Here is a 26,835-nt window from a genome sequence, read left to right on the forward strand (position 1 = left end):
TTCTTTACACATAATACATGTGCCGGACTGAAGCCCCATTTTGCATGCATGTGATCAATAATATAGCTTGGGGGGTTTCCTGTCTCATTTTAGAACTGAGGAAAGAAAGTTGCCCCCCATACACTTTAATGATACTTTGAAAACTGATGTTTTTTTTAAGACAGAGAAACCATCTAATCTGTTGTATCCAGAATTCTTCAAAACCGAATTACATAATGAGAAAATTCCAAGGAAAATCTTTGGTGAAAATCAATGTTATGCAAACCTATTGAAAAATAATGCTGCTGAATACCACTTAGAATTGTGGAGTTGTGACTAGGTGATTATTTACTACACTTCAACATGGGTGTAGGCTTCTTGGGGGAGTGAAATGTTGGAAACATTTAGAAGGAGAAAGGAAAGGTAAAAGAGTGGAGAAAAATATGTGAAGTAACAAATAAGAGTTGGGATTAGGGAGGAAGAGTTCAAGAATTTTTACTTGATTTAAAAATAGATATCTAAAGAAAGCAAAAAAAATAGATGTACTGATTTAGAGTGCTTTTCATAATTATATATGAACTTATAATGTTACTAAGAAATGTTATCTAAAGACCCACTAAATGGGTTTACATACATTAGTGAAATGTATATTATATATTGATAAATATTTAATATCTATTACATATAGCAAAATGTATAAACACATAATATATGTATATATACAAATATATAAAATATATGTCAGGAAAATCTAACCGTGCATATAACTTAGTGAGACTGTTAAAAGCAGACTCTCAAGCCCTATTCACTAGGGAGATTCTGATTCAGTAAATCCATGGTGATGAACTTATAAGAACTCCCCTGACCACCACCAATCAGGCAATTTTAATGGGGGTGGTCCTTGAGTTGCACCTTTGGGAAACTGTTTAAACCATTTTCAGAAGTTTAGTTTTCCACAGAGCATCTTCAAATACTTACATCGTGATAGAAAATCAAACAGTATATTTTGAGTCACCAGTGAACAGTTCACTAATTTCACTTTTTTCTCATACGACTCTTCTACCTATTATTTCTTTAAAATAATTAAAAAATGAATTAGACTAGACTACAATAGACAAATACTAGAGTGCTGCACATGTAGTAAGTATTGTTTTGTCAAGCTCTTGATTCAATTATGTGTTACACGTCACAAGGTAAAATGTATTTCTTACAGCAGGATTTAGTTAGAGTCCACTGCTTTACAACCTGTTCTTTGCCCAGCAGACAAAGTGATCTTTCTAAAAAGTCAGAGTCCCATCCTCAGACCTCAATGACAATTTTCCATCACAACTAGAATCTAATCCAAAGTCGTCAGTATGGCCCGAAGGTCCTAGATGAACTGCCTTCTGCTGAAAGCTCACTGCTTCCCCCTGCTCTCACTCAGTTTGCTCCCGCCATATTGGTCCTCTCTTTGTTACTCCAACAAACCTAGCTTTACCTGGATATCTTCTCCCCAGTTCAACTGGTTTCTGTGCACACCATGCCTCTTTTGTTGTGGCTTCTCTGAACCTTCTGTTTAAAATAGCCCTCCTCATATGCAATCACTTCTGTCCCCTTTCCCCACTTTTTCTTCACAGCACTTAGCACTGTCTGTAGTGGTTGCCTGCCAGCATCTAAATCTCCATTTCTGTGCTTCAGAAATTGTAATTCATGTATGGCATTGAAAAGCCAGATACTTTCCCAGCTTCTCTTGCAGCTGGGCAGAGTCATGTGAGCAGGTTCCACCAATCAGCTGCATACGCACCAAACTTTGGAACCAGAGTTTGGGACTTGTTAGGCAGAGCTGTGCAGAATCCAGCCTGTCAAGGCACGGCATCAGGCAAGATTCTACATTGTAAAGCTTCCTAATAGATCTCATGACAAGAAATGAGCCTACCAACATACTAATATTTGTGCTGTTTAATTTTTTTCTTGAACGTTTTTTGCTCTTATATAAACATGGCTTTAGCACCCACAAACTTGAAAGACTTGTCATATACATTTTTTATTCATAGAATAGGGGAGTTAATTCTTTTGTGTCTATGTAAACAGGTCTGTCTAAATATTTTCATGAATCTAAAAACAGTTAATGAGTTACACTTTGTGAATATAAAGTATTGCGTTCATAGTTATTTAAAATTTGCCTTACTTTTAGTACATGGCTTGACATTTTGCTGTGTTACTTCAAACTGATGTGCTTAAAAGAGTCAGGAGGAGATCCTGAAGAAAAAGCAATAGGTTGGTTTTGGTCTACTCATCTTTCACAGATTATATTTTTCTTGGCATGTACTGAGAAAGCTACCCAGTAGAAAGTTGGTATTTTGTAAAGGAAAATGCCTATGTTATAGATAGAAAGTGACAGTATTATGCATAATTATCTATGCAATTACACTTGCACATGCTTGAACATTTTTAGCCAGGAATGCTTAATAACATTTGCATGGTTAAATGAGACAGCAGAAACAACTGGAGAGGCCTCAGGGCATGGTCATCTATTTAAGCATCCGCTTGGATTTTTCAACATAATTAGTCATATAATTGTGTGCCTAAACTTAGTAGATTCATGTAAGTAATTATAAATTATTAAAAAGCTGTGCATGTATTTGCTCTCTATTTCCTGCCAATCAACTTACTAAGGAATATACTATACTCAGGTCTGATCATAGAATCTTCAGGTAAGATTAGAATGTAAAGCCCTGTATGAAGGTGAATGAAAAAGTGAATCTATTCAGATGAGAGTGAGTTAATAATATAGTTCTTTGGGTATCCATAGTTTTAGGAAGAATTCCTAGGATCAAATCATAGTATCAGTCTGTTTACCTGTCCCCACTAAGACTTGTATGGAAAATGTTTCATTTGCTTATGTTATATTCAATACGATGAGCTTTTATGGGTTTTTTTTTCAATTTCAATTAGTACCTAAAGGTGGGACATAATAGCTTCCTCCCATATAGCTTATTTCCTTCTTTGCATAATTCTATTAGTGGTTGTTGGTAAAAACTTGGACCAATTAAATCTGAACATCAAATATATTATCCTCAAAATATTAAGATGGTCATTTGGACTCAAATTCTCCCAGTATTTCTCATCTATCCTGTTCTTGACTACTGATCTTGAAGCTTCATTTCACATTTCTCCACTGTTATTTTAATACCAAAGTTAAAAACACGTGGTGCCTCAAGGAAAACTATGTATCTGTCCCCAGGAGCTTTTCTAATAAGCAAGATGAGAAGACCTTTGAGAGCGTTGAACTAAAATTCCTTTGATAAGGGTACAAAATACACTTCGTTTTCTGTATTTTGCAAAATATATTGTATTAGTTGATACAACAAAATGTGTAGTCTTAAGTCAGAAAAATGGGACTTATCTCACTAAAGGAAAATTAACCAGTCTTTTTTCTCATTTTGGGTGCCCGATTCCACATTAGAAGTCAATAAATGCGACCCCTTCAAGGCACAGCACTTAAAATGAACTAACTTCGGTTTCCTTCTTGGTTTGACAAAGTCCAACTTTGTTTACCTTAAGGGCATGATGAAAAAGCATCTATTTGCTCAGATTTTTATATTGAAGGTTAGAATGAAATGAAAGAAAAGAAAAAAAGCCTGAGTACATTGGGGTGTTCAAGGATTTGGGGTCGATGAACATTGGTCTGTGTTTTTAATAGTCATTTCATTGTGAGAGGAGTTCAGAGGACTCGGAAAGTGTGTGTTTCAAGAATTCACTTCAGGAAGGTCAAGGCACTAGTCGGGATGGACTGGCATTCAAACTAGGGATATTTTGGCATTTTTCCTATTAGACTCCTGCTCAACAGTGCCCACTCTGTACACACTGGACCAAGCACAGGAGACAGAGGTCATCCATGGGGGTGAAATATAAATCCAGTGACTGTAGCTAAGTCAGTCATCATAATAAAGCACTATATATAATTTCTAAAAGGATATGCATCATGAAAAGTATTTATTTTTCTATTAACTATGCTAAACAGCCTAGACTATGAAAACATTCACTATCATCTGAGAGCTCAAGACATAGGAGAGGACAGAGTAAAAGAACATAAAGGAGAGCAAATTTTGGGACCATGGATATAACTTTTGATTGATGTTGTGGTTAAAAACAATAAAAATTCATCATTATAAAAATACCAAGTGAGAGGTAATTAGAAAGAAAAGCTCTCACACAATACCTTGGACCAGGAAAACTTTGCAAAGAATTACAAGCCAAGAAAATTTGTTTCTTTTTTAAAAATATTTTATTTATTTTTAGAGAGAGGGGAAGGGAAGGAGAAAGAGTGGGAGAGAAACATCAATGTGTGGTTGCCTCTCATGTGTCCCCTATGGGGACCTGGCCTGCAACCCAGGTATGTGCCCTGACTGGGAATCAAACCAGCGACCCTTTGCTTCACAGGCCCGTGCTCAATCCACTGAGCTACACCAGCCAGGGCAAAATTTGTTTCTTTATGTTCATGTTTTAAATACAGTATTAATGTCATTTCTTTTTGAAAAGAAATTAAATGGATCAAGAAGAGTCACTACAATTGTCCTCACAGAGCCTTATCAAAAAAGGATTAAATACACATAGGAGAGGGTCTTTTTGTCCCCAAACTGGGGGGACAAATGGTAGAAAGTGCTATAAATTGGCACAGTATTTAGAGTCCAGGGTCACAAGTAAAATGACATAGCCAGAAGCAGATATGAGACCCGCTCACTGGGAGCGGAACAACCAGACACAGGTGAGGACAGGCTTTGCCAGAGCTGCAGTCCCTAGGAGCCGTCTGTGGGGGCAGCTCCAGCTCTCCCTCCGGTTGTGCTGAGCTTGAACCCACCACCAAACTTTTCATGAACTTTTCCGATGAGCAATTCCAGAGAAAATCAAAATGAAACCAGATTAGAGGAACTCAGATACATTTTTCTTAGAAGTGGTGAGTTCAGTGTACATTGGAAAGTTAAAAATGGTAACACCATCGGCTACCAAGACTGTGAGCAGAATCTAAAAGAAGCGCAGTTTTTGTTTGAGCAATCAAGAATTCTCTTTTATTGAACTAAGGCAGCAGGTAGAGAGGGAGGCTCTCGGAGGGGGGAGGGAGAGATCTTTCAACCCAAGGGATCTAGAGCTACATTATTATTTCCCAGTGAAGGAAGCATTCGTTTTCTGAAGAAATACTTGATTCCTAAGGAAGCAAACTTGTCACTTGCATGTAGAAAATATACAAAGATGGGAGAACTCTTTGTATATTTGAATAAGGAATATTCTTTGAATATTCTTACTCTTTGAATAAGGAAATTTGAAATTCAGGCTCAAAATCTGCTGCCCTTTTTATTTAAAAATTTGGCTGCAATTAACTACTGATTTGTCTTTTTCAGCATGTTTCATGTCTGAAAATATTTTTTATTGGTTGCAGAAGGCATTGAATTCTCTAAGCTCTTTCTTGAAATTTATGAGATGTTCATTCTGATAACCTATCAATTTAAATTAGATGAGCAAAAAGGATGCATCTCTTTCTTAAGCTGTTTGACAGTAGAGCATATAGAAAGAATATATTTTAATGTTTCATCTTCAGTTTGTCTTATTGAACTTTTTGGGGGTGTGACTAGAAAAGGAAGTGAGAAACAAAGACTTTCTGCCCCTAACATATCACAGGCAGACTCAACATGCAAACACACCACTTACAAATTGTCCTGCAGAGAAAGCGTGGTCCCAGAGCTCCCACTGGGGCTCCCACAGCTGCTGCCTCTCGGGCCCTCATGAACAATCCTGACGTTCATGGAGTCGTGGCAGCCTGAACTGAGCTGTGATAACAACTCTGAGAAACTCAGTGTTCATCACAATAAACAGCTATTTTGTGTTCACAAAGCCCCTTCTGCAGATGGGAATGGCTTTCTAGGACAAGTGGTTTACATGTGCAGATTTAGCGAGCCGGCTGCTTGGACCTTGTGGCTCTGGTTTTTAACTCTGCCTTCCGGGTGATCGCTGCAGCTGGGCATGAACTAGCTGCTGGATCTGTGAAGGGCTCTCTGTGTAAACCCAGAAGCAACTCTGGTCCCTGGGCCAGGACTGGTCACAGGGCACAGCCTCATTACAAAGGACTAAGAAGAGCCATCCTCCGTGTGCCCAGGAGAGTAAAGAACCAGATACTGGTAAGCACTTGTGAATTCTACCCTTCTAAGTAATGGCTACTGAGCCCTCTAAAAATTATATGCAATGATGGTATGTTTTTCTGCTGAGGGGAGGGACCTTAGCTTTCATCTCTTTCTTTAATCAGAGAGAGATCTGTCATCTAAAAATTCTAACAAACTTCCCCCCCAAAGAAGGTATAGATTTATATTGAGGAAAGGAAAGCTTTGAAATTCAGGAATAGCTCATAGAAGTTGAATTTTAGGGTAGATCCCCAGACTTTCCAAGATCTATCTGTTTGCCTCAATATTCACAATTATCTTGTCCCACGCTGCCTGGAAGACTTCAATTATACGCTATATTGCAATTGCCCTAAATTTTGGCAACAGGCGATCTTAAAACATTAAAAAATAAATCCCTATTCAAGTGCTCTGAATAGTTTAAAGTACTTTTGGTCACTCCTCGTATGGTGTGAATCAGTTCATTTGATCGATTTCTCCCTAACAGTGATCAGAACTTCGACCCTCTGAGAGACAGGTGTCCAAAATGGGGAAGGAGTTAAATGGTGAGACGGGGTAAGTACATTTAGAACATGGGGCATCTTTAAAATTTAGAGAGAATCAAAGCCTGAGAGATGCTGCCTCGTGCTCGAAAACAAAACTAATACAAAGACTGTGCAACACGGGCGTGCCCTTGGAGGCATTCCTCCAGCACTATGACGCGCCCGGCACTGCGCTGCCACTGAGTCTTCGGTACCAACGCTGGTTCTGCGAGAGAGGCTTTGTCAGCCCCGCTTAGCGTTTTATTGTTACCGTGCATTTAGCTGTTAGTGCTTTTATCTGGGTTTTACCAAAGAAACAATGACAGCAATAAAAAAAACCCCACCAGCTAAAAGGGACTTAAAAAATTGGAAAATTTTCTCATGTAAAAAGGTGGTGGTGGCAATGACAGGATTAGTTCATTTAGCGTGGAAGGATGTTGTTCAGGATCTGGACTCCCACTTGTTTCCAAGGACATCATCTGCGTGGTGGCCCGGCTGCAAGCTGGCTGTGAAGGCTCCAGGCACCACAAACTCATGTGCCCTTCAAAGTCAGGGAAAGGGGAATGTCCTCCTCTTGTGCACCTTTAGGAGAAGGATAAATACTTCCCGGGAATTCCTCACGAGATATTCCTCTCTTATCTCTTTAATTAGAATTGTGTCTGGTATCTCCCCTGGAGCTATCACCTGGCGAGTATCTCGAGGTCATTTTCCTTCAGTGAAGAGAAGTTTCTTTAACTTTTCTTGTTTGTGATGAAATCCTTCGGCTCTTATATGCCTGGAGACATCTCTAATTTACGCAGGTGTTTGAGAGATATTTCACTGGGTATAGAACTCTAGGTTTGATGGTTTTTTCTTTTAGTACTTTAAACAAGTTGCTTTTTTTCTTTCGACTTACGCAGTGTACACCTTTGTTCCTTTGTATGTTTTGTGTTTGTCCTCTCCCGCCCCGTGCCCTCCCTAGCTGCTTGAACTTTTTTCTCTTTATCATCAGTTTGAAGCCCTGTGATTACAATGTGGCTTGGTTTAACTTTATGTATTTTTTGCTTAGCCTTTATTGAGCTTCTTGGGTCTGTGGGTTTACAGTTTTTATCAAATTCAGAAAAATGTCAGCCATTCATTATTTTTAAAATACATTTTTTATTCCTTCTTCTTTTCGTTCTCCTTTTGGGTTTCCAATTACTGACAGATTAGGCTTGCTGAAATTGATCCACAATTCTCTTTCATTTTTTTTCAGTATTTTTCTCTGTATTTCATTTGGGGAAGTTTCTATTTCTATGTGCTCCAGTACAGTAATCTTTTCCTCTGCATTATCTAATCTGCTGCTAATCCCATCCGGTTTATCTTAGATTTTGGATATTTTATTTCAAATAGAAATTTCATTCAGATCTTTTTCTTATATCTTTCATGGCTCTACTCTACCAGGTTAATTTTTCTACTACATTCTTCAACACATGGGATATAGTTTCAACCTTTCTGCGTGCCGACCAGCTAATTCTATCATGTATGCATCATTTGTTCATCTTTATTTATTTATTTATGTTCTCCTTATTATGAGTCATATCTCCAGTTTTTTGGCATGCCTGTGTAATTTCTGATTGGATGCCAGATAGTGTGCATTTTACCTTGTTGGGTGCTAGATATTGTTTATTCCTATAAATATTTTTGAGCTTTGTTCCAGAATTCAGCTAAGTTATAATGGAAACAGTTTTACCCTTTTATGGAGACTTATTGAGATATAATCAACAAAATCACAAAATACTTAAAATTTGCATAATGGTGATTTGATCTAATACTTGTTTTTAAGCTTTGTTAGATGGGGCCAAAGAAGCCTTTCATTTAGAGCTAATTTTCCTTTGCATTGAGATAATGTCCTTACAAATTCTCTACTTGATGTGCTATGTTTAATGAAGTTTTTCTCTATTCTTGACAGCAGGGGCACAGACTATTCCCAGCTCTGTTTGAGCTGAGGTGATTTTCTGCCTGATCCTTTTGAGTGGTTCTTTCACTAGCCTTTAGTAGTTTCTGTACATGCACAATCTGATCAGTAAACAGATGAAGACGTTATAGGTATCTCCCTCTGTCTGTCTGTCTGTCTGTCTCTCACTGGCTCTGGCTCTTTCCTTTTGAGTACTCTTTGTTGTGAACTCTGGCCACCTTGGTCTCCCTGGACTCCAAGTTCAGTCTCTCCTCAACTCAGGGAATGTGCTGGGCTCTGCCTTGATGCCCCTCCCTGTGCGACAGTCTGGCAACTCTCTCCCCGCAGGAAGCTGGGAAAATCATGCAGTTCAGCTCCTTGGTTTCTCCCTTTTCAGTGATCACTGTTATGTACTGCCTATTGTCCAGTTTCTGAAAACACTGGTCTTATATATTTTGCTTGTTTTTTCAGTTGTTTAAGATGGGAGGGTAAATCTTTTCCCTTTCATTCTATTTTAGCCAGAAGATAAGTCCTGCTTGTTTTTTCCCCACTGTGAATATTTTTATCTAGACTTTAATTTTAAATGTATTTTTTTAATGTTGGACATGCTTTTACTAACTAGAAAATAATAAATAAGACAGTACAAAACATGGCAAGAATCTGGGACTAGAATTCTAGAGAACTGAACTATAGATCCATTTGGTCTTTCAAGTGATTCCATGACTGCATTACCCTGGGTCTGAGGACATTTGAAAATAAAAAGTGTGCACAAAACAATTTTTTTGGTTCCACACAACTCTATCATTTCATGATGATACAAAACTCAAAACACTTCGAGAAGATTTTAACTCATTTTCAGAGGAAAGAGGCTGCAGGAGTGGTACCAGATTTCGAAAGAGTGGAGACAGCCACCAACTGAAGTGCATGGAGAAGAAACCATGATGACTAGTGAATGAGGCATGTTCTGGAATTGGAGGCCCCAGAAACAGTGGGGAAAAAACAGGATTTGAGGAACTGCTGAGGGAAATGGGACACAGGGTTGGCTGAACAGAAGGGGGAATTGAAAATCTGCACATTGAATATTTATTAGGTTTAGCAACCTAAAGAGTGCCAACCAGGGAAAAGTAAAATTGCAGACAGCCAGAAACATCTCTAAATAAACTCTAGCAGAAGGACCAAATATTTCCATGGGCATTTATGTGGCCGTTAAACATATCATAATAGTAATAACAACTTAACTTTTGTGGAAACCCACAGAAATTGGTGTTTACCGGGGAAAAACAACAAATAAATTGTTCATGATTTTCCTAGGTTGCACTCTAAGAGCTACAGAATGCTATATTTATTTAGAAGATGCTCTTACTGATAAATTGTGGTCGGTTCCAGAGGAATCTTATCAATCAGCTATTTGAAACCTCAGATAACAACCTGAAGATACAAAGTGAAATCTTTTGCCAAGAGTCATGAAACTAATTAGTGTTCAGTATGATATTGGAACCCAAGCAATAGGATAGTTGCTAGCCTCTCAATTACACCAAGCTGCTTTGGTGAGCTTTAAGTCACATTTTTCACCAGAATCTTCTTTTTATGTGTTATCTTTTTGAACACATTATTAGACAGTTTTGCTCTGTGATGATAATACAAAACCTGCTTGCTGACTTTTGGCCAAGGACATAACTTTCTCCTCATTGTTAGGGTTATTTAACAAATAGCAGTAGCTGATCAAAGTATAATGGAACATGAGACTCACTCTTGAATGTTGCTTTTTCACCTTCATTAAAAGGATTGAGCTCATGAATGAAAAATGCAAGCAAAGAACAGGGTAAGAAAATAAAGCTTAGCACTGAAGCAGGCAAGGGCGCCAACAAGAAGGCAACACAAACCAAGGATGAAGAGACAAATTCATGATCTTGATTGTTTTCCTTTAAGAAAATTTAATGATTCATTAAACCAGGGTGATATTTTTGGCACTCAAGGAAACTCTTACATGCCATTTTCTAAAAAATTGTAATTATCCATACTGGCTAGGAAGCATATTCATCTATTCCTATACTCAGAATTTGCACCCTGTTTCTCTCATATAATTTATATTTGGCTACAATAAGAATGTTCATTAAAACTGTGTCACTGATGTTATCAGTGAAGTGGTTAACAATCTTGGAATTTAAGTGGCTGTAATTACATTTCTAGGTTAACGGCACTGTTACCTATCCCACCTCTGGGTCTGTGATCTCCATGAGGCAAGATGAATTAGCATTTCATTAAAAAAAACCCAACTTCATGATTGTAGACATAATAGTTCTAGTAAGGGAAATAAACTATATTCTAGAGAAATCGGCAGAAATTCATAGGCCCTTAAGCCTTCCAGAGTTAACTAATTCCTGTTGCTTCAGGCTTCAATAATTGTACTGAACTGCAATTGATTTGAATTCCTTCTAAATTCTTAGATTTGGGAGGAGAACCTATTCTTACTTTGCTACTGGAAAGGAAATGGGAAACAGGAAATCATCCAGCCGTTTGGAAGAGTATGAGAATGGAGGGAAGGTCCCTGTATTTGCTCCGCTCCCTCTGAAGAGTACACAGAGGGGCCATGACGGCAGGTGAAGCGCTGCTCCATTTCATCCAGAGACCTGAGAGCTCTCGCCGCTCTGTTCCCTTCGGGGGCCATGTTCCTCTGCTTAAAAGAATATTGCCTGCTCCACAAGCTAATGATTTGTTTGGAGGATGTAAGTCTCAGAGGTGAAGGTAACCACGCAGCTTTTATGATGTATCTTTCAAATCTTTGATCTGCTTCTTTCTAAATACATGGGACCCCTCTGTAGCAAGATTAAAGATGCCTTTCCTGACAAGTAAGGCAAAGTTTGAAAACCTAAAAGCTGCTCAGACCTCCAAATAATATTTCTGTATTTATTTTGCCAACATCATACTTGGTGCTGTCCTGCATTCATGTGATAATTACATGGTAATCAAAATGCAGGATCGGATCATAGGGTTTTTTTCCCCTCATGTTTTCTAAGGAGCTGGGGGACTATGAATCTTGTTTTAAAAAGTGGCTAGTGCAAACTAGTTTATGGCTAGAACATATATACTCCTCTTGAATTCTATTTAATTTGACAAATATTTACTTGTTAGCAAGCGGGTGTTAGACATTGTGCCTTTTTTATAAGGAATACCAAGAATCAGAATCTGTTTGCAAGAGACTCATACTCTCCATGGGAAGATAATGCAATAAAAGAAATGGCCATGAAAGGATGCAAAATATGACCTATAAAAGTGTTCGGAGAGAAATGAATAGCATTCAGTGTGCGACAGAGAACATTCAAGTGAGAGGGGAATCAGGGAAGAGTTCAGCATTGGAGGACGCTGAGGGACCTGTGAGATTTCTCTGGGTAGCGTTGGAGCTGGAAATAAGGTGTGGGGGGAGGAAGTGGTAGCAGGGAGAAGAGGAAAGAGGTCAAAGAGGTTGAGAAGCTTGTACTTAATTTGTTGGCAGTAGGGAGCCAATGAGGGTTATTAAGCAGAGCAAAGATAGGATAATAAAAGTTGTGGTATAAGAAATATTTTGGAAACATTTTAGAGTAGACTTTAGTGTATTTTGAGCTAAAAATATGGTTATATAAACAAGCAAGTGTGTTTGATAATGTCCTACAGGTTTTATTTCCATATAGAACGGTGACCACAAAAACGGTGTGAGAATTAACTTATTGCTTTTGAACCTGAAAGATTATTATTTCTCACTTTCATAATGTCGTTATGAGGCAGTTCATCCATGTATGATTTCTAACCTCGATCAAATGAATCAGCAACAGGGTGTGCTTTCATAGCATTCTGGAGAATTTGATCTTCTCCACCATATACATAACTGAATTTTTATTGTCAGAATAGTATTCTCAAATGTGTTTTTTGTTCTATTCCTAAGTCCTTTAGAACATAACACATCCCTACAAAAATATGGAGATAAAATGTAAAAAGAATAGAAAAATAGTTTTATAGAGTAAAGAAAAATAAAGAAGATTTTAAAACTCAAGATTGTAGCAAACAGACACATGGCCCTGATCAGAAGCCAGGTTCGTATGTTTTTTACATGATTATCATGTGATGGCTAAAGTTCGTCCCAGATAAATCTGAAAACGTGAGCAATTCAACTTACTCTCTACCAAGCCTTTTATCAAAGCAAGTATTCTAGTGTGGACCATATTTCCTCTACTTTATCTCCTGGGCAGAAAAGTGAGAAGCTAAAGGAAAGATAACTCAAAACTACAGAACAAACTCCCAAATATAGGACAAAGAAACATTCTGAAGTAAGCAAAATATTATCCAAAAATGATTAGCTCATAGTTAACCATAAATATTTGGGGGCCACTTGAGCACATTGAAATTCAGCAAGCCATGTGTTTTTAAAGATGTCATCTTATTTTTCTTATTGTACATATATTTCAAATGAGACCCTTCTTAATTTTAAAACTAGAAAACAGACAGTAGTGAGTGGTATTCCGCTCATGTAAAAAATCAATAAACTTCCTTTGTATTTAATTTACTATTATTTACTATTTATTCTACAGAGGAAATAAATACCAAAAGAGATTGTTTTATCTAAGGCAAAAAAAGTTTCAGTTAGGAGTAGCTTCTTCAAATTACAAAATTTTGCCCAATGGGTCCATTTGAGTTATCCCAAAACATTTCACTTTAAAAGTTTGATTTGCAAACAAATAATTTTATAACCCAAAGTCTGTCACAGGCCATACTGTTTAAATTTTTTTTTAATTCCTAATCTAAAAGTCTTAAGTTGAAACAAAAAACTGATCCTCACCTACCTAGTTAATTGAGGATTTTGACTAATTATCACAAAAAAAATGTATATAGGAAAACTGTAGCATTGAACAAAATCACTATCAAATATTATCTAAGTTAATATTCAAATTTGAATAAAAAATAGGAAAATCTGCTACTATCAGAAAAGTAAGAGTATAATGCAAGTTTGCATCTACGAACACTTGCTCTGGTCAGCAAGGTACAATACTGAACATTTTTTTAGATCAAACATTCCATATTCCTTACAGCTGATCAGTACTTACTGTTGAATACTGAAGACAACTGGAATAAAAAACACCATGAGAATGGTGACTTATCAAGTTGAAGGCATCGCTACCACAATTTTATGCTTTCCTTTTAAGGAAACTGAAGGTAGGATATAGCACAAAAGTACATTTTATCTTCACGTAGTAATGAATAAATAAAATGAAAATTACCCATGCAATTAAAACACCAATGTTTGAATAAACCTTTGCAATGAAAATGAGTTAGCCATTAAGAATCATACAAAAGCTAAAGTGTTTTTTCAAAAAAAGAAAACAATGCCTTACCCACAACAGGATCAGGAGCGATGTCGCTTCTGCCCTCCTTCCACGACAGCAGGTGGTCGAGGCCGGGGAGGTCTGCAGACTCCAGGTAGCTGTTCACTGTCAGCATCATCTGATGGGCTTTTGCTATTCCGTAATGCACTTTTGTTTCATCCATCAGAAGGATGTTGGCTAGCTCTGCTGCTGTGTCAAAAGCTTGCTGAAAGTACTCAGAAGCTTTACTGTAATGTCCCTATAAATATAAAAGATTTTTTTCTTAATTTATTTTTCCCATTCCACATATCTTCCCACCTCAGCAAGCACCGCACTGTTCCTTCAACAGGTGTAGCAGTTCATCTTCAAGAAGGAAGCAACAGCGAACAGGTTTCTACTAGAACAAGGTTCTTTTTAGACACTGTGATAGCTACCTTGCGTCCCTGAAGTTCATTCACCAAGAAAGCTGCTTCTATCGGGTTGAACTGTATGAAACTTAAGTTTGTTGGATTAAAAAAATGTTCAAATACTAGCAGTTTTTCATATGGTTTAACCTAATATTTGATAGCAAGAAGTTTGGGAAAAGATTCACACTGCTTTGGATGGAATTTTCCAATGAAAATTGGAAAATTTGTATTTGTAGCATTGAATTTCTTACTTGTAGCATTGAATTTACCTAATGAAATATTTTTAAGCAGCTTTAGTAATCAGTCACAGTAAGAGATCACTTTCAGCCAACCTGTTCAATCAAGCATCAATGAAAATAGATGTATATGCCTGATGATTTAGTTTTTAGTCCCATTTTCCCATGGCCATTCTTGACTGAGAATGGATTTTAAAAATAGGGTCTTGACAGAAGCAACACAACTCAAATGGTTATTTAAACTATCTCTTTTCCAAGTTCTTTGCAGCACTTTAAGTTACAACTATAAAGATAATGGTTTCATTCAATCAAATTAATTTCAAAATCTACTTCCTTTTTGAAAAAAAAAAAAGGGCAAATAATTCTGAAGTCACCAAAATCAATTACATGGCTCATAAAAGACTGTAGCGGTTAAGAGTATGGGTTTGAATACCATAGCCACCTGGAGGTTTGGAGACCTGGGGTAGGTTACTTCAGCTCTCAGCCTCTGGGAAAAGGGAATCGCATGATACCATGTAAGGGTGGGGAGAATAATAATAGCTACCACTTACACAGGTGGCATTTTCTCCTGCTGCCAGACTCTATTCTAAGTGTTTTTTTATATATATTCACTCAATGCTCACAACCATCTTATGAGGTGGGGAAACTGAGGTGTTTAAAAAGTACTGACTTGTCCCAGGCCACAGGTTTTGTAAGTGAAAAAGCTGGGCTTTTAACCAAAGTCTGGTCTCAGAGTTGGCGCTTTTAATCATTACATAAATAGCCTCTTGAAAAAGATTAAGACAATGAGTATAAACATAATTTGAGATATAACTACCCTCAAAAAGGATAGATCTCACTTGTTACCCAAAGAGCAGTTTTAACTGGAGAAACAAGCCTCTTTTATACCGTTCATAAAGGAGAATCTGGGCAATAAAAGATCAAGACAGGAGAAATTAAATCAAGTCTGTCATGGCCAATGCATTGAGAGACTTTTAGACATTTTTTTCTTCTTTCTTGCTTCTTTCACATAACCAATCTGTTGCTAGAGTGACGTATTTCCTTTGGAATTACTCTTGGGACTGTCCTTTTTTCCCCTTGCTGAAAGTATTCTGCGAGGGACCTAGCAAGGGCTTCACAGCTGGATAGTAAAACAAGAATTTGGAGTAAGAGAGGTGCATGTCAGTGTCAACAGATACGAGCCATCTGTTATGATGCAGTTCCTTTGAATTTAAATATTTTAATTGCTCTTCAAATAGGAAATTACCAAGGCCCTGCATTGGCTGTGAATATGGGAATCAGTGTCAGCAGCTCGTGGTGACTGAGCCCAACATGGCACTCAGGTCCAGGAAGCAAAGGGAGAAAGAGGCGCATCTCTTCCCAGTCACTTTCCTGTGGGTCCGTCAGGTCCAGCGAACCAGAGGCCATTCTGCTAACAGGTTAGGGGGAAGTGCGGATCGCGTGGGAGGATAGTGTGAAAGCTATGATTTCCCCCCTGAGCAAGAAGCACAGACACTCACTTTTTTGTTGTAGATGTCCCCGAGCATTGTACTTGCTTTCACAACATCCAGGCTTCGAAAATTGTTTCTTGCAATTTTCACAACCTCTTTCAAGTATTTAATTGCTTCTGTCATATTTCTTTGGCTAGAATAAATAAAATAGGAAACTATTGGAGTATCATTTCACTTAATGTCACAGTGAAGATAGTGTGTTTCTTTGCTTTAGAAAGTTGAAAATGGTTATCAGGATAATGAAGGTGAAAACATTTGAAAATATTAACGATCAAAAAATATTGGTTTGATTTTGTTGGCATATATAGTATGTTAAAATTTAAACCTTCAAACCCTCATGATAGCTGGTGGAAATGTACTGGTTTGGAAAATGACTTGTCGGTTCCTCAGAAACTTTAACACAGAGTTATCACCTGACCCGGCCACTCCACTTCTCCGTATATGCCCAAGAGAAATGAAGATGTGTGCACACAAAAACTTGTACATCGATGTTCACAGCAACACTGCTCTTTGTAGTCAGGAAGTGGAAGCAACCCAAATGACTATCAACTGATGAACAGATAAGCAAAATGTGGTACATATGCATACAATGAAATATTATTTAGCCACAGAAAGAAATTAAATACTGATACATGCTATAACATGAATAAACCTTAAAAACATGCTAAATTAAAGAAGCCAGTCACAAATAACCACATATCATATAATTTTACTTACATGCAATGTCCAGAACAGACAAATCCCTAGAGATAGGAAGTAGCTTAGTGATTACCAGAGGCTGGGGCGAGGTGGGCATGGGAGTGCCTGCTAAGGGGTATGAGGTGTCTTTTCAGGGTGATGAAAATGATCTTAAGTTAAATTGTGGTAATAGGTTCACAACTCTGTGAATAGGCTGAAAACAAATGAACTATAGCCTTTTGAAAGGGTGAATTATATGGTATATCAATCATACCTTAATAAAGCCATTACTTTTTAAGTAAAACATTTTGAAAGTTTATGAAAGGTGAATGGTAGTTTGTTTTTGGAAGTGTCCTTCAGCAGTGAAGTCCCAGGCATCACTGATGAACCCATACAAGTGTTATATATACTGGCAAAAGGCTCAGAAAGACATCATTTCTAGCAGAGTGCTTGCTGCGCACTAGGCATTGGCATCCACGGTCCAGCAGGGGGAATGCCAGTTAGTGAGGTTGGTAGGGTATGTGAATGTCTTACACATGATGGGCAGCAATTTGAACATTTCACCTAAAATGTCACATGGTATGCTTCAGTGTGGTATTGTTATGTTACACAATTACAGTCTTATGATTTTTTAATAAAACAGGACGTTATTTGTGCCAGATCCAGTATTTTTGAATTAAAAAAGGTAAAGGTTTGAGAGGGAAAACACTGATACAGTTCACACACAAGTCAGGCACCCAGATGAATCCTGAGACTCCCAGTCACTGGATGATTAAAGTTCCTGAGTATAAACTCCTATCTCCCGGATACTTTAGTAACATCAAAAAACCTTTGAGAGACTCAAATGCTCCAGAATCCTACTTTCTCAGGAATATTGTTCCTGCTTTTAAGGAGTCTGTCAATTTGGAGAGATAAGTATATAAATTCACAATGTGGGATTAATTGTGATGGGTTCTCTGAACTATACGTAGTGCTTGGAAACTTGGAGCACATCCTTTCACTATTCTCCCCACAAGTCTAGAGTTTGTAGCATAAATTTGATCTTAAGAGACGGCCAAAGGATTTGGAGCCAAATCGAGGGAACACAATGGTGAATTCAAAGCACCTTGATACATCTGAAAAACTGTAGTATGCGTTGTGGGAGGTGTGTTTGAATTTTGAGCTGCATCAAATGCTGGGTGTGCTTTTAGATTCTCAGGCTCCTTGCAGCACTCCTGCTCCTCTTTCTCTTGTGCCCCGACCCAGGTCTTCTTTTTTTAAAATATATTTTATTGATTATGACATTACAGTTGTTCTATTTCCCCCCTTCATTCCCCTCCACCCTGCACACCCCCTCCCCCACCATCCCCCCCTTTAGTTTATGAACACGTGTCTCAAGTTCTTTAGATTCTATATTTCTCATATTATTCTTGCCCTCCCCCTATCTATTTTCTACCTACCGTCTATGCTACTTAGTCTCTGTACCTTCTCTCCCCTTCTCCTCCTCCCACTCCCCTGTTGCTAACCCTCCATGTGATCTTCATTTCTATGGTTCTGCTCCTGATCTAGCTGTCCTCCTAGTTTGCTTTTGTTTTAGGTGTGGTTGTTAAAACTGAGTTTGCTATCCTTTCACTGTTCATCTTTTTTATCTTCTTTTTCTTAGGTAAGTCCCTTTAACATTTCATATAATAAGGGCTTGGTGATGATGAACTCCTTGAACTTGACCTTATCTGAGAAGCACTTTATCTGTCCTTCCATTCTAAATGAAAGCTTTGCTGGATAGAGCACTTGACCCAGGTCTTCAACACACCGATTGGGAGTCCCTGCTCTTCACCATCCATCTTGCTCCCAATGTTTCTCTCTCTCCAGTGTCCAGAGCTTTGAGCAACCTCTGTTTTCTCATTTCTTTCATATCTTCATCTCTCCAGGTATCTCACTGGCATTGGGGTCTCTGCCCACTGACAGTTGGTTCATTCCAGGTTTCTGTCCATATCCATCCTCTCCCTTCCACTAAATGCTTACCATGGGCAATTTTGTATACTACTATGGTGTGCCCTAACCGTAGGGCACATGTATGGTATGCACATGTATGGCAAATCTATATTTCTAGCCCCAATTTTCCCTCTGTATTATACATCCATATTTCTAATTGCCCGGACTTACTAAGCATGCAAAAGAAGATAGTTCCCTCCAAGTGATTATCTTCAAAGATGTCACCTAATGATGAAGCTGATGGCACTAGGAAGATTCCCTCTATAGGAAATATCTTCATAGTGTTGTGTTATAACAAAGCATTCACAAATAATTTAATCAACTTCATTCCAAAAATGGGGTTATCGCTAGAGGTTGTGTTGTTGTTTTTTCCTAAATGTGACTCTAAATGCATTGGCTGTTTGCAAAAATCAAGCCCACCTCTCAGACGATGATGTCCCTCTATAGGCGTCATTGAGAAAAAGATGCCACAAGATCAGAAAGCATTTCAAAGCAGTGCTCATTTTCAACAGGTGGTGGCAGGATCAGGGATATCAGCTTGCATAGCCACTCAAGACGTGAGGAGTACAACATTCATTTTCACAGATGAGCTCTGGTATGTTTGTAAAAAAGGTACATTGCTTTGATCTAGGCTTGAATCCCAGCTTGGCCTTTTCACTGAATAACTTTGAACACATTTTCACTCTTCCTCAGCTTTAGTTTTCTCATTTTAAAAATGGCCACAAAGTGTTGTGAGATGAAAAATTACATACATGTACAGCCTGATCCCTAGTAGCAATTCATTACATGACAGCCAGTGTCACTATTACCTCTGAGTGAACTGAAAAGCTATCATGCCTACAGCTCTCTATTTGATAGAATCTACCACCAGCTGAGAAGAAAAGTCAAATGAGCTAAGCAATGCTTTTTAAAATCTTTCATAAGGCAACGAATGACACACCGTGATTTGCACGGGCACTCTCCGAGACAGAGAGGCAAATCGAGTCCTGGTGTGTATTTTCTAGGGGGGGAGGCAGCGTCCAAGACCTAACACTTTTTGTTTACTTGAGTAGCAGGCACTATCAAATGCATTTCCTTCTTCCTTTCTGATTGGTTAAAGGAATGGTCTACACATCAGAAATAGAATGGAATTTCACATTCCCAAAGTTAATGTTGCCTTTTATGATTCTGTTCTCACTTTTTCATAACCAAATTATGAATAATCTTCTTCCACATTTAGGCATAGCTAAACTGTCCAAAAAAAAGTTGTGAATTGTTTGAGGAATATTTCAAATGCAGACATGGAATAAAATACCATAAGGGTGTGCTCGCTACTTTAATTTAAATATTTGCTTTGTGCAATAACTAAAAATGGTACTGAGAGCTCCAGGGTGTACAAATATTAATTAAAAAACACACTTACTTAGGGTTTTTAGCAAATTTGTAAGTTCCTAGGACTGAAATTTTTTATCAAATTGATGTTAACTCTTCAAGCTCTCTCTTGGATTGTAGTGTTTAAAAAATGATAACATAAGAAAAAAGTAGAGACCTCTTTTGCATATCACTTTAAAAGCTTAGGGAAAAAAGTATTATTTTCACTTAGCTAAGATGGGCTCACTGAAGCTTATTTATGTTTGTGTTGCTAAAAGCTGATATATTTTTGATGGAAGTACATTTTGGATTAAGTCTGGCCTGCTGAGGATTGTTAAACCACCATATTAAAAAAAAAAGAAGCCCCCCCACAAACAAACAAAACAAAAAACAAGTTGAGTGAATAAGAAATACAAAATAGTATAAATAAAACCATTGTTGGGTGAGTAGAGTGGTTTTTCCCCCAAAGGATCAACAGATCTCCCAAACATCTAACAGTATCTGGAACTTGTTTTAACAAATAATGGTACAGAAAAGGTCTGTCTATTGTAAATTCTCTGCTCCACTCAAAAAATGCACAGTTCTCCAGCCAGCAAAGCTGTTAATATAGCATCTGAAATCTAAACATTATGTCTCTTAAAGGACTTCTAAATTTAAAAGTTATCCATAGATTTAGAAGCTAGTCTTTCTTTAGAAGGGAAAGGATTAAATCTTTTTCTCACAGAGAAGCTCCAGATCATCTGAATGGGTTAAAGGACAAGGTTAAAGTGCTAGACAAACATTAATTCCAGCTTTCTATATGCAGTGCACAGGTGCAACTTGAGCAGCATATTATATGGTACAATCATTAAATCCATTCAGCCGGACCTCAGAGAGTTAAAAACATATATATTCTGAGGAACAGGACTCCTCGGTCCGAAGAATGAGAATGAAACAGTGCAGAATATTTGTGTATCAAGGTGATTCCAGTTGCCAACTGGGAAAACGGGACTGTTAACACCCACCTCCCCTGACAACTGTCCAATTATGTACATCACACTTGGCCTACTGTTTGCAGTAGAAGTAATCAATAAAGGATGTGGTTGAGTGAACATAGATTTTGGCTGAACCAATGCATGAAAACTTAATCATTTACTCAGAGAGAAGAAATCAAATAGAGCAGAGATGGAGCAGCCACTGAGGGGTTTGTTGATTGTGCCACCGTTTGTGGGCCACGAGTGACAATAATAAGGCAAATGGAAGCAGTGACAGGAGAAAATGTGAAATGCTGTTTTTAATTTCATGAATTAATAGAAATGTTTTGATGGATTTTGGGGGGTCATTTTTAGGAGATTTTGCATCAAAGCCTGGATGTTCCACTTTAAAGAATGTATGAAAATTACTAGGGCATGTCATTTCTCTCAAGCAAGAAGAAATTAATTTTCAGCTATAACAGAAAGGTAATTTTCACAGTTGAAACTTTGTACTGATTGATTTGAAATGTCCACTGTGGAAAGTTTTCCAAGAAAGAACCCGAGTTTACAAGAAAATTTATAATTGGTATGGGATAAAACCAAGCTAATTGAAAACAAGGTGTCTCAAACAACTCTTGCTTTTGTAATATAATTTTCCCCTATAAAAGCCATCTTATTTATGTTGAGGAATGTGCCATATTGGTAAATGAGTTATTTCAGTGGAAAGGATACAAAAAACACTGTAAGAAAAACTGAGGTTATTTCCTCCCCTCTCTACGCTTACTCAAATTATCTGTCTATATATAATAAAAATACTGACTTGGTATTTCTCAACTCACTTTCTCTTTGTTTTAGGGACTATAGCTCTGGCTTTCATTGCTGTGTCATGGGCTATTGTTATTATTTTAGAATATCGACCCTTTTTACACTAGCATTCCAAGGAGAAAAAAATAGTAAATGCTTATTTTCTGTTGCACTGCTTAGTATTATTCAGAGCAATAGCAAAAATAAAAACCCCGTTCACCATTAAAACCTTCATCGATAACTCTGATACCAGGGACTATTCTAGTTCCACCAAATGAGCGACCCTGTATTACCGAGTCCTCAGTCTTGAGGGAATGTGCTGTGTTTTTCAACTGAAGCCACAGTATAAATTCTTACAACCATTTTAGAAGCTTCCAGCCTTAAAGCCTATTCGCCTTTCATGCATGTTCAGCTGATGGCCTCACACACACACTTATCCGAGACATGGCTATCCTCTTTCATTTCCTTTAAAGAGATAAAATATGTTTATAGGGATAGGGCTTACCATTAGTGAAACCTGTGCCATTGCACAGGTTGAGAAAGAGAGATTTAGAGGTGATGCTAAGCTTCTTATGCAGCTTGATTTATTTCCCAACTGCCACCACAGTTTCCTGTGTTTTGTCTGTGCTCCATTTCTCCTAATCCGAGGACAGTTTAGGACTATGACAGGGATGTACCTATGTGCGCACGTGTGTGTGAGTGTGTGCATGTGTCAGAAAACACCAAGCCCTCAAAGCAAGATTTTTTTTAATGACCACAAAATTCATATCAAAGCATTTCTAGTAAGTAGTGGAATTGATTTAATAAGGCTTCTTAGATAGCTTGCGTGCTGTTGTCATCCTGTGAAGAAGTTTTGGTTTTGAAACCTCTGTCCACCTCTTGAGTTATTTTGCACAAATGGTGAGAGCACATGCCAAGGCGCACACTCCCCTGTGTGCTTGTCCATCACCCCAGCAAGGACTGGGAGGCCGGCCGTGGCCTCCGAACACTTTCCTCTAAGACCTCGGCAGCAGCAGCTCCTGCCTTCTTGTGCACTGCCCCACATCATGAAGTTAAAACTCCATGTCTACCACAGAAGTCATTGATGGCTTCATTTGTAATTTAGTAGATGGGAATTCTTATAAGTGGACTTTGTTTCCTTTGGTACAAAAGTGAAATAGGGATAAACCTCCTTGCCTGTTACCTGTCAGCCCCAACGCGTGCTGCCAGACTGTTGGGGATGTTGGAAGTGTCCCTGCGACCACCCAACACACACCCTACTTCATGACATGTCAAAGACAGCTGAGTCCTTTTCCACACCTAAACACCAAGTAACGCGTAAGCAGCCAAATAAAAAACATTAGATTTTCTCTTGTTATTATTGCCAATATTTACCAGTAACTGTTGAACCCTACCTTAACATTTACTGCAGACACCAGGAATTCAAGTCCTGAAGTGGAGACACTAAGATTTTCCAGATGAGACACCAGGTTAACAGGTGAGAATTTGTTTAAGGGAACTGTTTCAAAAACTGTATTTTTGTAACCAAAGGGTCATTCCAATGCTTTTCTGGTCCTGAGATATAGTTAAGTGCTTGATATGTTTTCCAAAGGAAAACATCTTTCCCTGAAGTTTTATGTCTTCAATTATGTTGGGACACAATGCTGCTGTATAAAAACCACTGCGCATACACACTAAGGGATGCATTTACGTAACCGTGCAGGCTCAGGTCAGGTCTGCGCCTGAGGAGCAAGACCAGCAATCCCGCCGTTTTTCACGGATGCTGGGCAGAGTCCTGACAGCAGAGTCAAGTAATCTAAAAATCAAACTGCGCTGGCCCAAAGGCACAGAGTTTGTGTGCTCCAAACAGACATTAAACAAATACTTACAAATTTCTCCTTTGTGTTCAAACATTTGCTTCTCTCTGGTTGTCATTTGTAAAGTTGAAGTTTAGGGAATAACCGGGTTGACCCTCCATGGGCTAGTGACCCATGTTTATCTGGAGGGACCACAATACCTACATGTTCCTGCCTCCCTTGAATAAACATCATTCTCTCCTTATAAATATGTCCATGTCCCTCACTGCTTATCCAGTGACAACTGCTGTGTATTGTATCTGGTATTTTGGATACCTTTCATTTCACTGGCATTGGATTTTAATATTTCGTTAATTATTTATTTAATATTTAATGCTTGTCAAAAAAGAGGACCCCCCCCCAAGCCAGAATTATCTTCTGCAGGCTGGGTCCCTTGTAGTACAGGATTCCCCCCACTAGGGGGGTTTTCTAGGTGAGTGTTCTAGGAACCCATCTGTATCAGTGCACCAGCTGGCAATGTTGTGAGGAGTTGCATTCAGCTTCAGTGAATTTTTTAAAGACTTTTTCAATGCATTTGCCCATTTCACGTTGGGTGGTTTACGAGCGTGCCTGCCCACAGGTCCCCCCTCATATATTGGCAACGATAATTATATAACGATGATCCACTTTTACTTCAGTAGGCATGTAATGTTTTAAATGCCTTTCAAAGAACAATTTTACCTTTTCAAATCCTACCCTCCATATATTTACATGTGAAGTACAAATAGGAAGAAACTAGGATTTGACACAGTCTATATCTACTATTATTATTATTATTACTACCATTTTAAAAAAGTTATATATTATATATAAGATAATATACCAAAAACCAGGGCCTTAACTTTGATAATTTTTCTTATTCTTAGACTATCTTGGCTTAAATTATAAAGCTAATAATGCTGCTATATAATGCAATGATTAAATGGAATATACAACAAACACAATGAAATGAATGAAAGGCCGATCATACACTTTCCACAAAAAAATTTGTATCAGTTTTTCATGTATATGCTTGTCAAATTTCCTGTTTTAAATGAAACTTTGGAAATACTGTTTTTGCGCCCAATTGCTCCTGCAGACATGCTTGGAGGAGAGACATCTTCGTGGAAGAAGTGCAACTGGAGCATGAGGGGAAAGTTCCCTCCAAGACGGGGTCTGGGAAGGTCAGGGCGAGCCGCCGTTACTGAAGCGTGCTGCGTATTCCCGTGTGCGCCGCTTCTTTAACCTGTGAGAGGTGACCTGATTTTTCCCTCTCATTCAAGGTCATCACTAAACTTACAGAAAATCAGAACTAAAATAATACAAAGGAGCAACAGATAAAGGAGAATTTAGGCGCACATTTTTTCAATACCGCATTGGTTTAAAATAACTTACGATGAAAGGGTCACTTCAGAAGGGCACTGCTTGAAATTTAAGCAGGCAGTAATGGAAAGCGACAGACCTCAAACAATTTAAGTCTTTCACAGCTGAGTGGATCTGCAGTGACAGGAAGACAAGGATGTGCTAACTTGCCTCTGCAGGACCTTGGCTATTGCTTCGTAGGCTCTGGCCAGGTTGAGGTCATCTTCCAGCTCTGTGGAGACTTGACTGTAAGTGCCGAGGACCTAGCAGGAAGAGAGACACCTATTACCCAGAGAGCCCGGCCAGACTCACTGACGCTGCATTTCCTAACAGAAAAGATGAAAATGAATAGTTGTGTTTAATGTCTCCATAAAATATTTTTGTTTATTAAAAATTCATGTTGCTTTGGTTTATTTTTATCTATAGTATAACTTGTTTCACAGCAATCTCTTCAAGCCATGACAAGGAGGTCTTACTTTTGTGGAAATAATTCTTCTCCTGCACAATCCCAAATCTTCCAATTTATACAACTTAGGTGTGAATAAATAATTGAATGGCTTCCAACATTATTTTAAAATATGGGACTATTACTTAGGTAATAGAAAGCAGATTATAATATTCTACTATGGTAGCTTAAATATCACTTTTCTTTCTATAAATAGCTGTTTGAAAAGCATGAATTGAGGTGCCAGGCAATTTCTAAATCTATCATTTTATTAGATGCATATCTCACAGTTTGTGCACATATTCAGTATACACTAAAAATATTTCTTACAAATGTCCTTCATTACCAACAATCTCTTCAATAATCACAAGATTATGGCTGCCACCGTCAAATGCATGGTATTAATTTAATTTAACACTGACATCATCTGTATGGCATAATTTTCCTTTTTATTCTTTTTCCCTTTCAATGGCCAGGAGGAGGAAAGAAGCATCAAGCAAAATCTCCATTCTTTCTTCTCCCTTTATTGTGACTTGATCCAACCTATTACACACATGAGGACACAGGAAATCTCCAAAGACCTCTATGCAAATCCTTTTTGCACATTTTCTAAGACAGAATTGGTGATAATCATTTGACAGTGCTGGGAGAGAGTAGGGGTGAGGAAGGACATAAATGCGAGCTGAGGGCCACGGCCTGCCCCCGGCAGCTCAGAGGCTTTAGTGTTAGAAGCAGTGTTGGCTGTCTGTCTTTACTTTCTAAAAAGCTAACACCCGGGAAACGATTTCAATGTGGACGTTGTGACACCTCACAGAATCTGGGTTTGGTATGGTTACCAAATGAGTACTTGGCATACACCGATATTAAAACTTGCTCACTGACACCACTGACCCAGTGTTTTAATTCCCACTAAACCTACAACGTTCACATTTTTTATTCTTATTTTTAAGGCTTTTAAGAAGACTTGTACAAATCTGAGAATATTCTTTGTACACGGCTGTGCATAACTGAAAACACCTAGATTTAGTCAGATGAGATTTGACATAGACCTTTCTAAGTGAAGGGGAAAAAAACCCCGAATTTTGTGAATTTGTAAGAGGCTTCACTGAGTTCAAAAACAAAAATTTAGGAAGAGACTTTCTAGGATCTTTTCTGGTTTATATATTTTTATATGACACTCCAGAACTTTAAGATTGAATATTATATTTTGTGCCCAAAATAGTCTGTTTTTGGCAAACATTGTGACTGGGTGCCAGGTGCTACATTTGACCCTCGGGAATCTGAAACAGAGAAGTGCTTGCGGTTCTCTGGGCCTCACAGTGGGACAGACTCGGGACTGGGGCCACTGCGTGAAACAGCGCTGGCTGAAGGCAGGTTTCTCCAGGGCTCACGATGCAACACTCACCCGTGCCCCTGGCCCCCACGCGC

General features: G+C 38.2%; 1 protein-coding gene across 2 annotated transcripts in view; it reads right to left on the reverse strand.

Annotated features, from left to right (window-relative positions):
* TTC29 (tetratricopeptide repeat domain 29) overlaps positions 1-26,835 on the reverse strand; it is a 592,695-nt gene that overhangs the window by 37,241 nt on the left and 528,619 nt on the right. For both annotated transcript variants that reach the window (XM_037162386.2, XM_037162388.2), the window contains 3 exons: positions 25,134-25,225; positions 16,040-16,163; positions 13,928-14,156 (listed from right to left, as the gene is read on the reverse strand). In XM_037162386.2, coding sequence (XP_037018281.2) covers positions 13,928-14,156; positions 16,040-16,163; positions 25,134-25,225 — 445 coding nt within the window. The remainder of the gene's footprint in view (positions 1-13,927; positions 14,157-16,039; positions 16,164-25,133; positions 25,226-26,835) is intronic.

The sequence above is a fragment of the Artibeus jamaicensis genome, unplaced genomic scaffold, assembly GCF_021234435.1.
Source record: "Artibeus jamaicensis isolate MK-2021 breed Jamaican fruit bat unplaced genomic scaffold, CSHL_Jam_final scaffold_537, whole genome shotgun sequence".
Classification (NCBI taxonomy): Eukaryota; Metazoa; Chordata; class Mammalia; order Chiroptera; family Phyllostomidae; genus Artibeus; species Artibeus jamaicensis.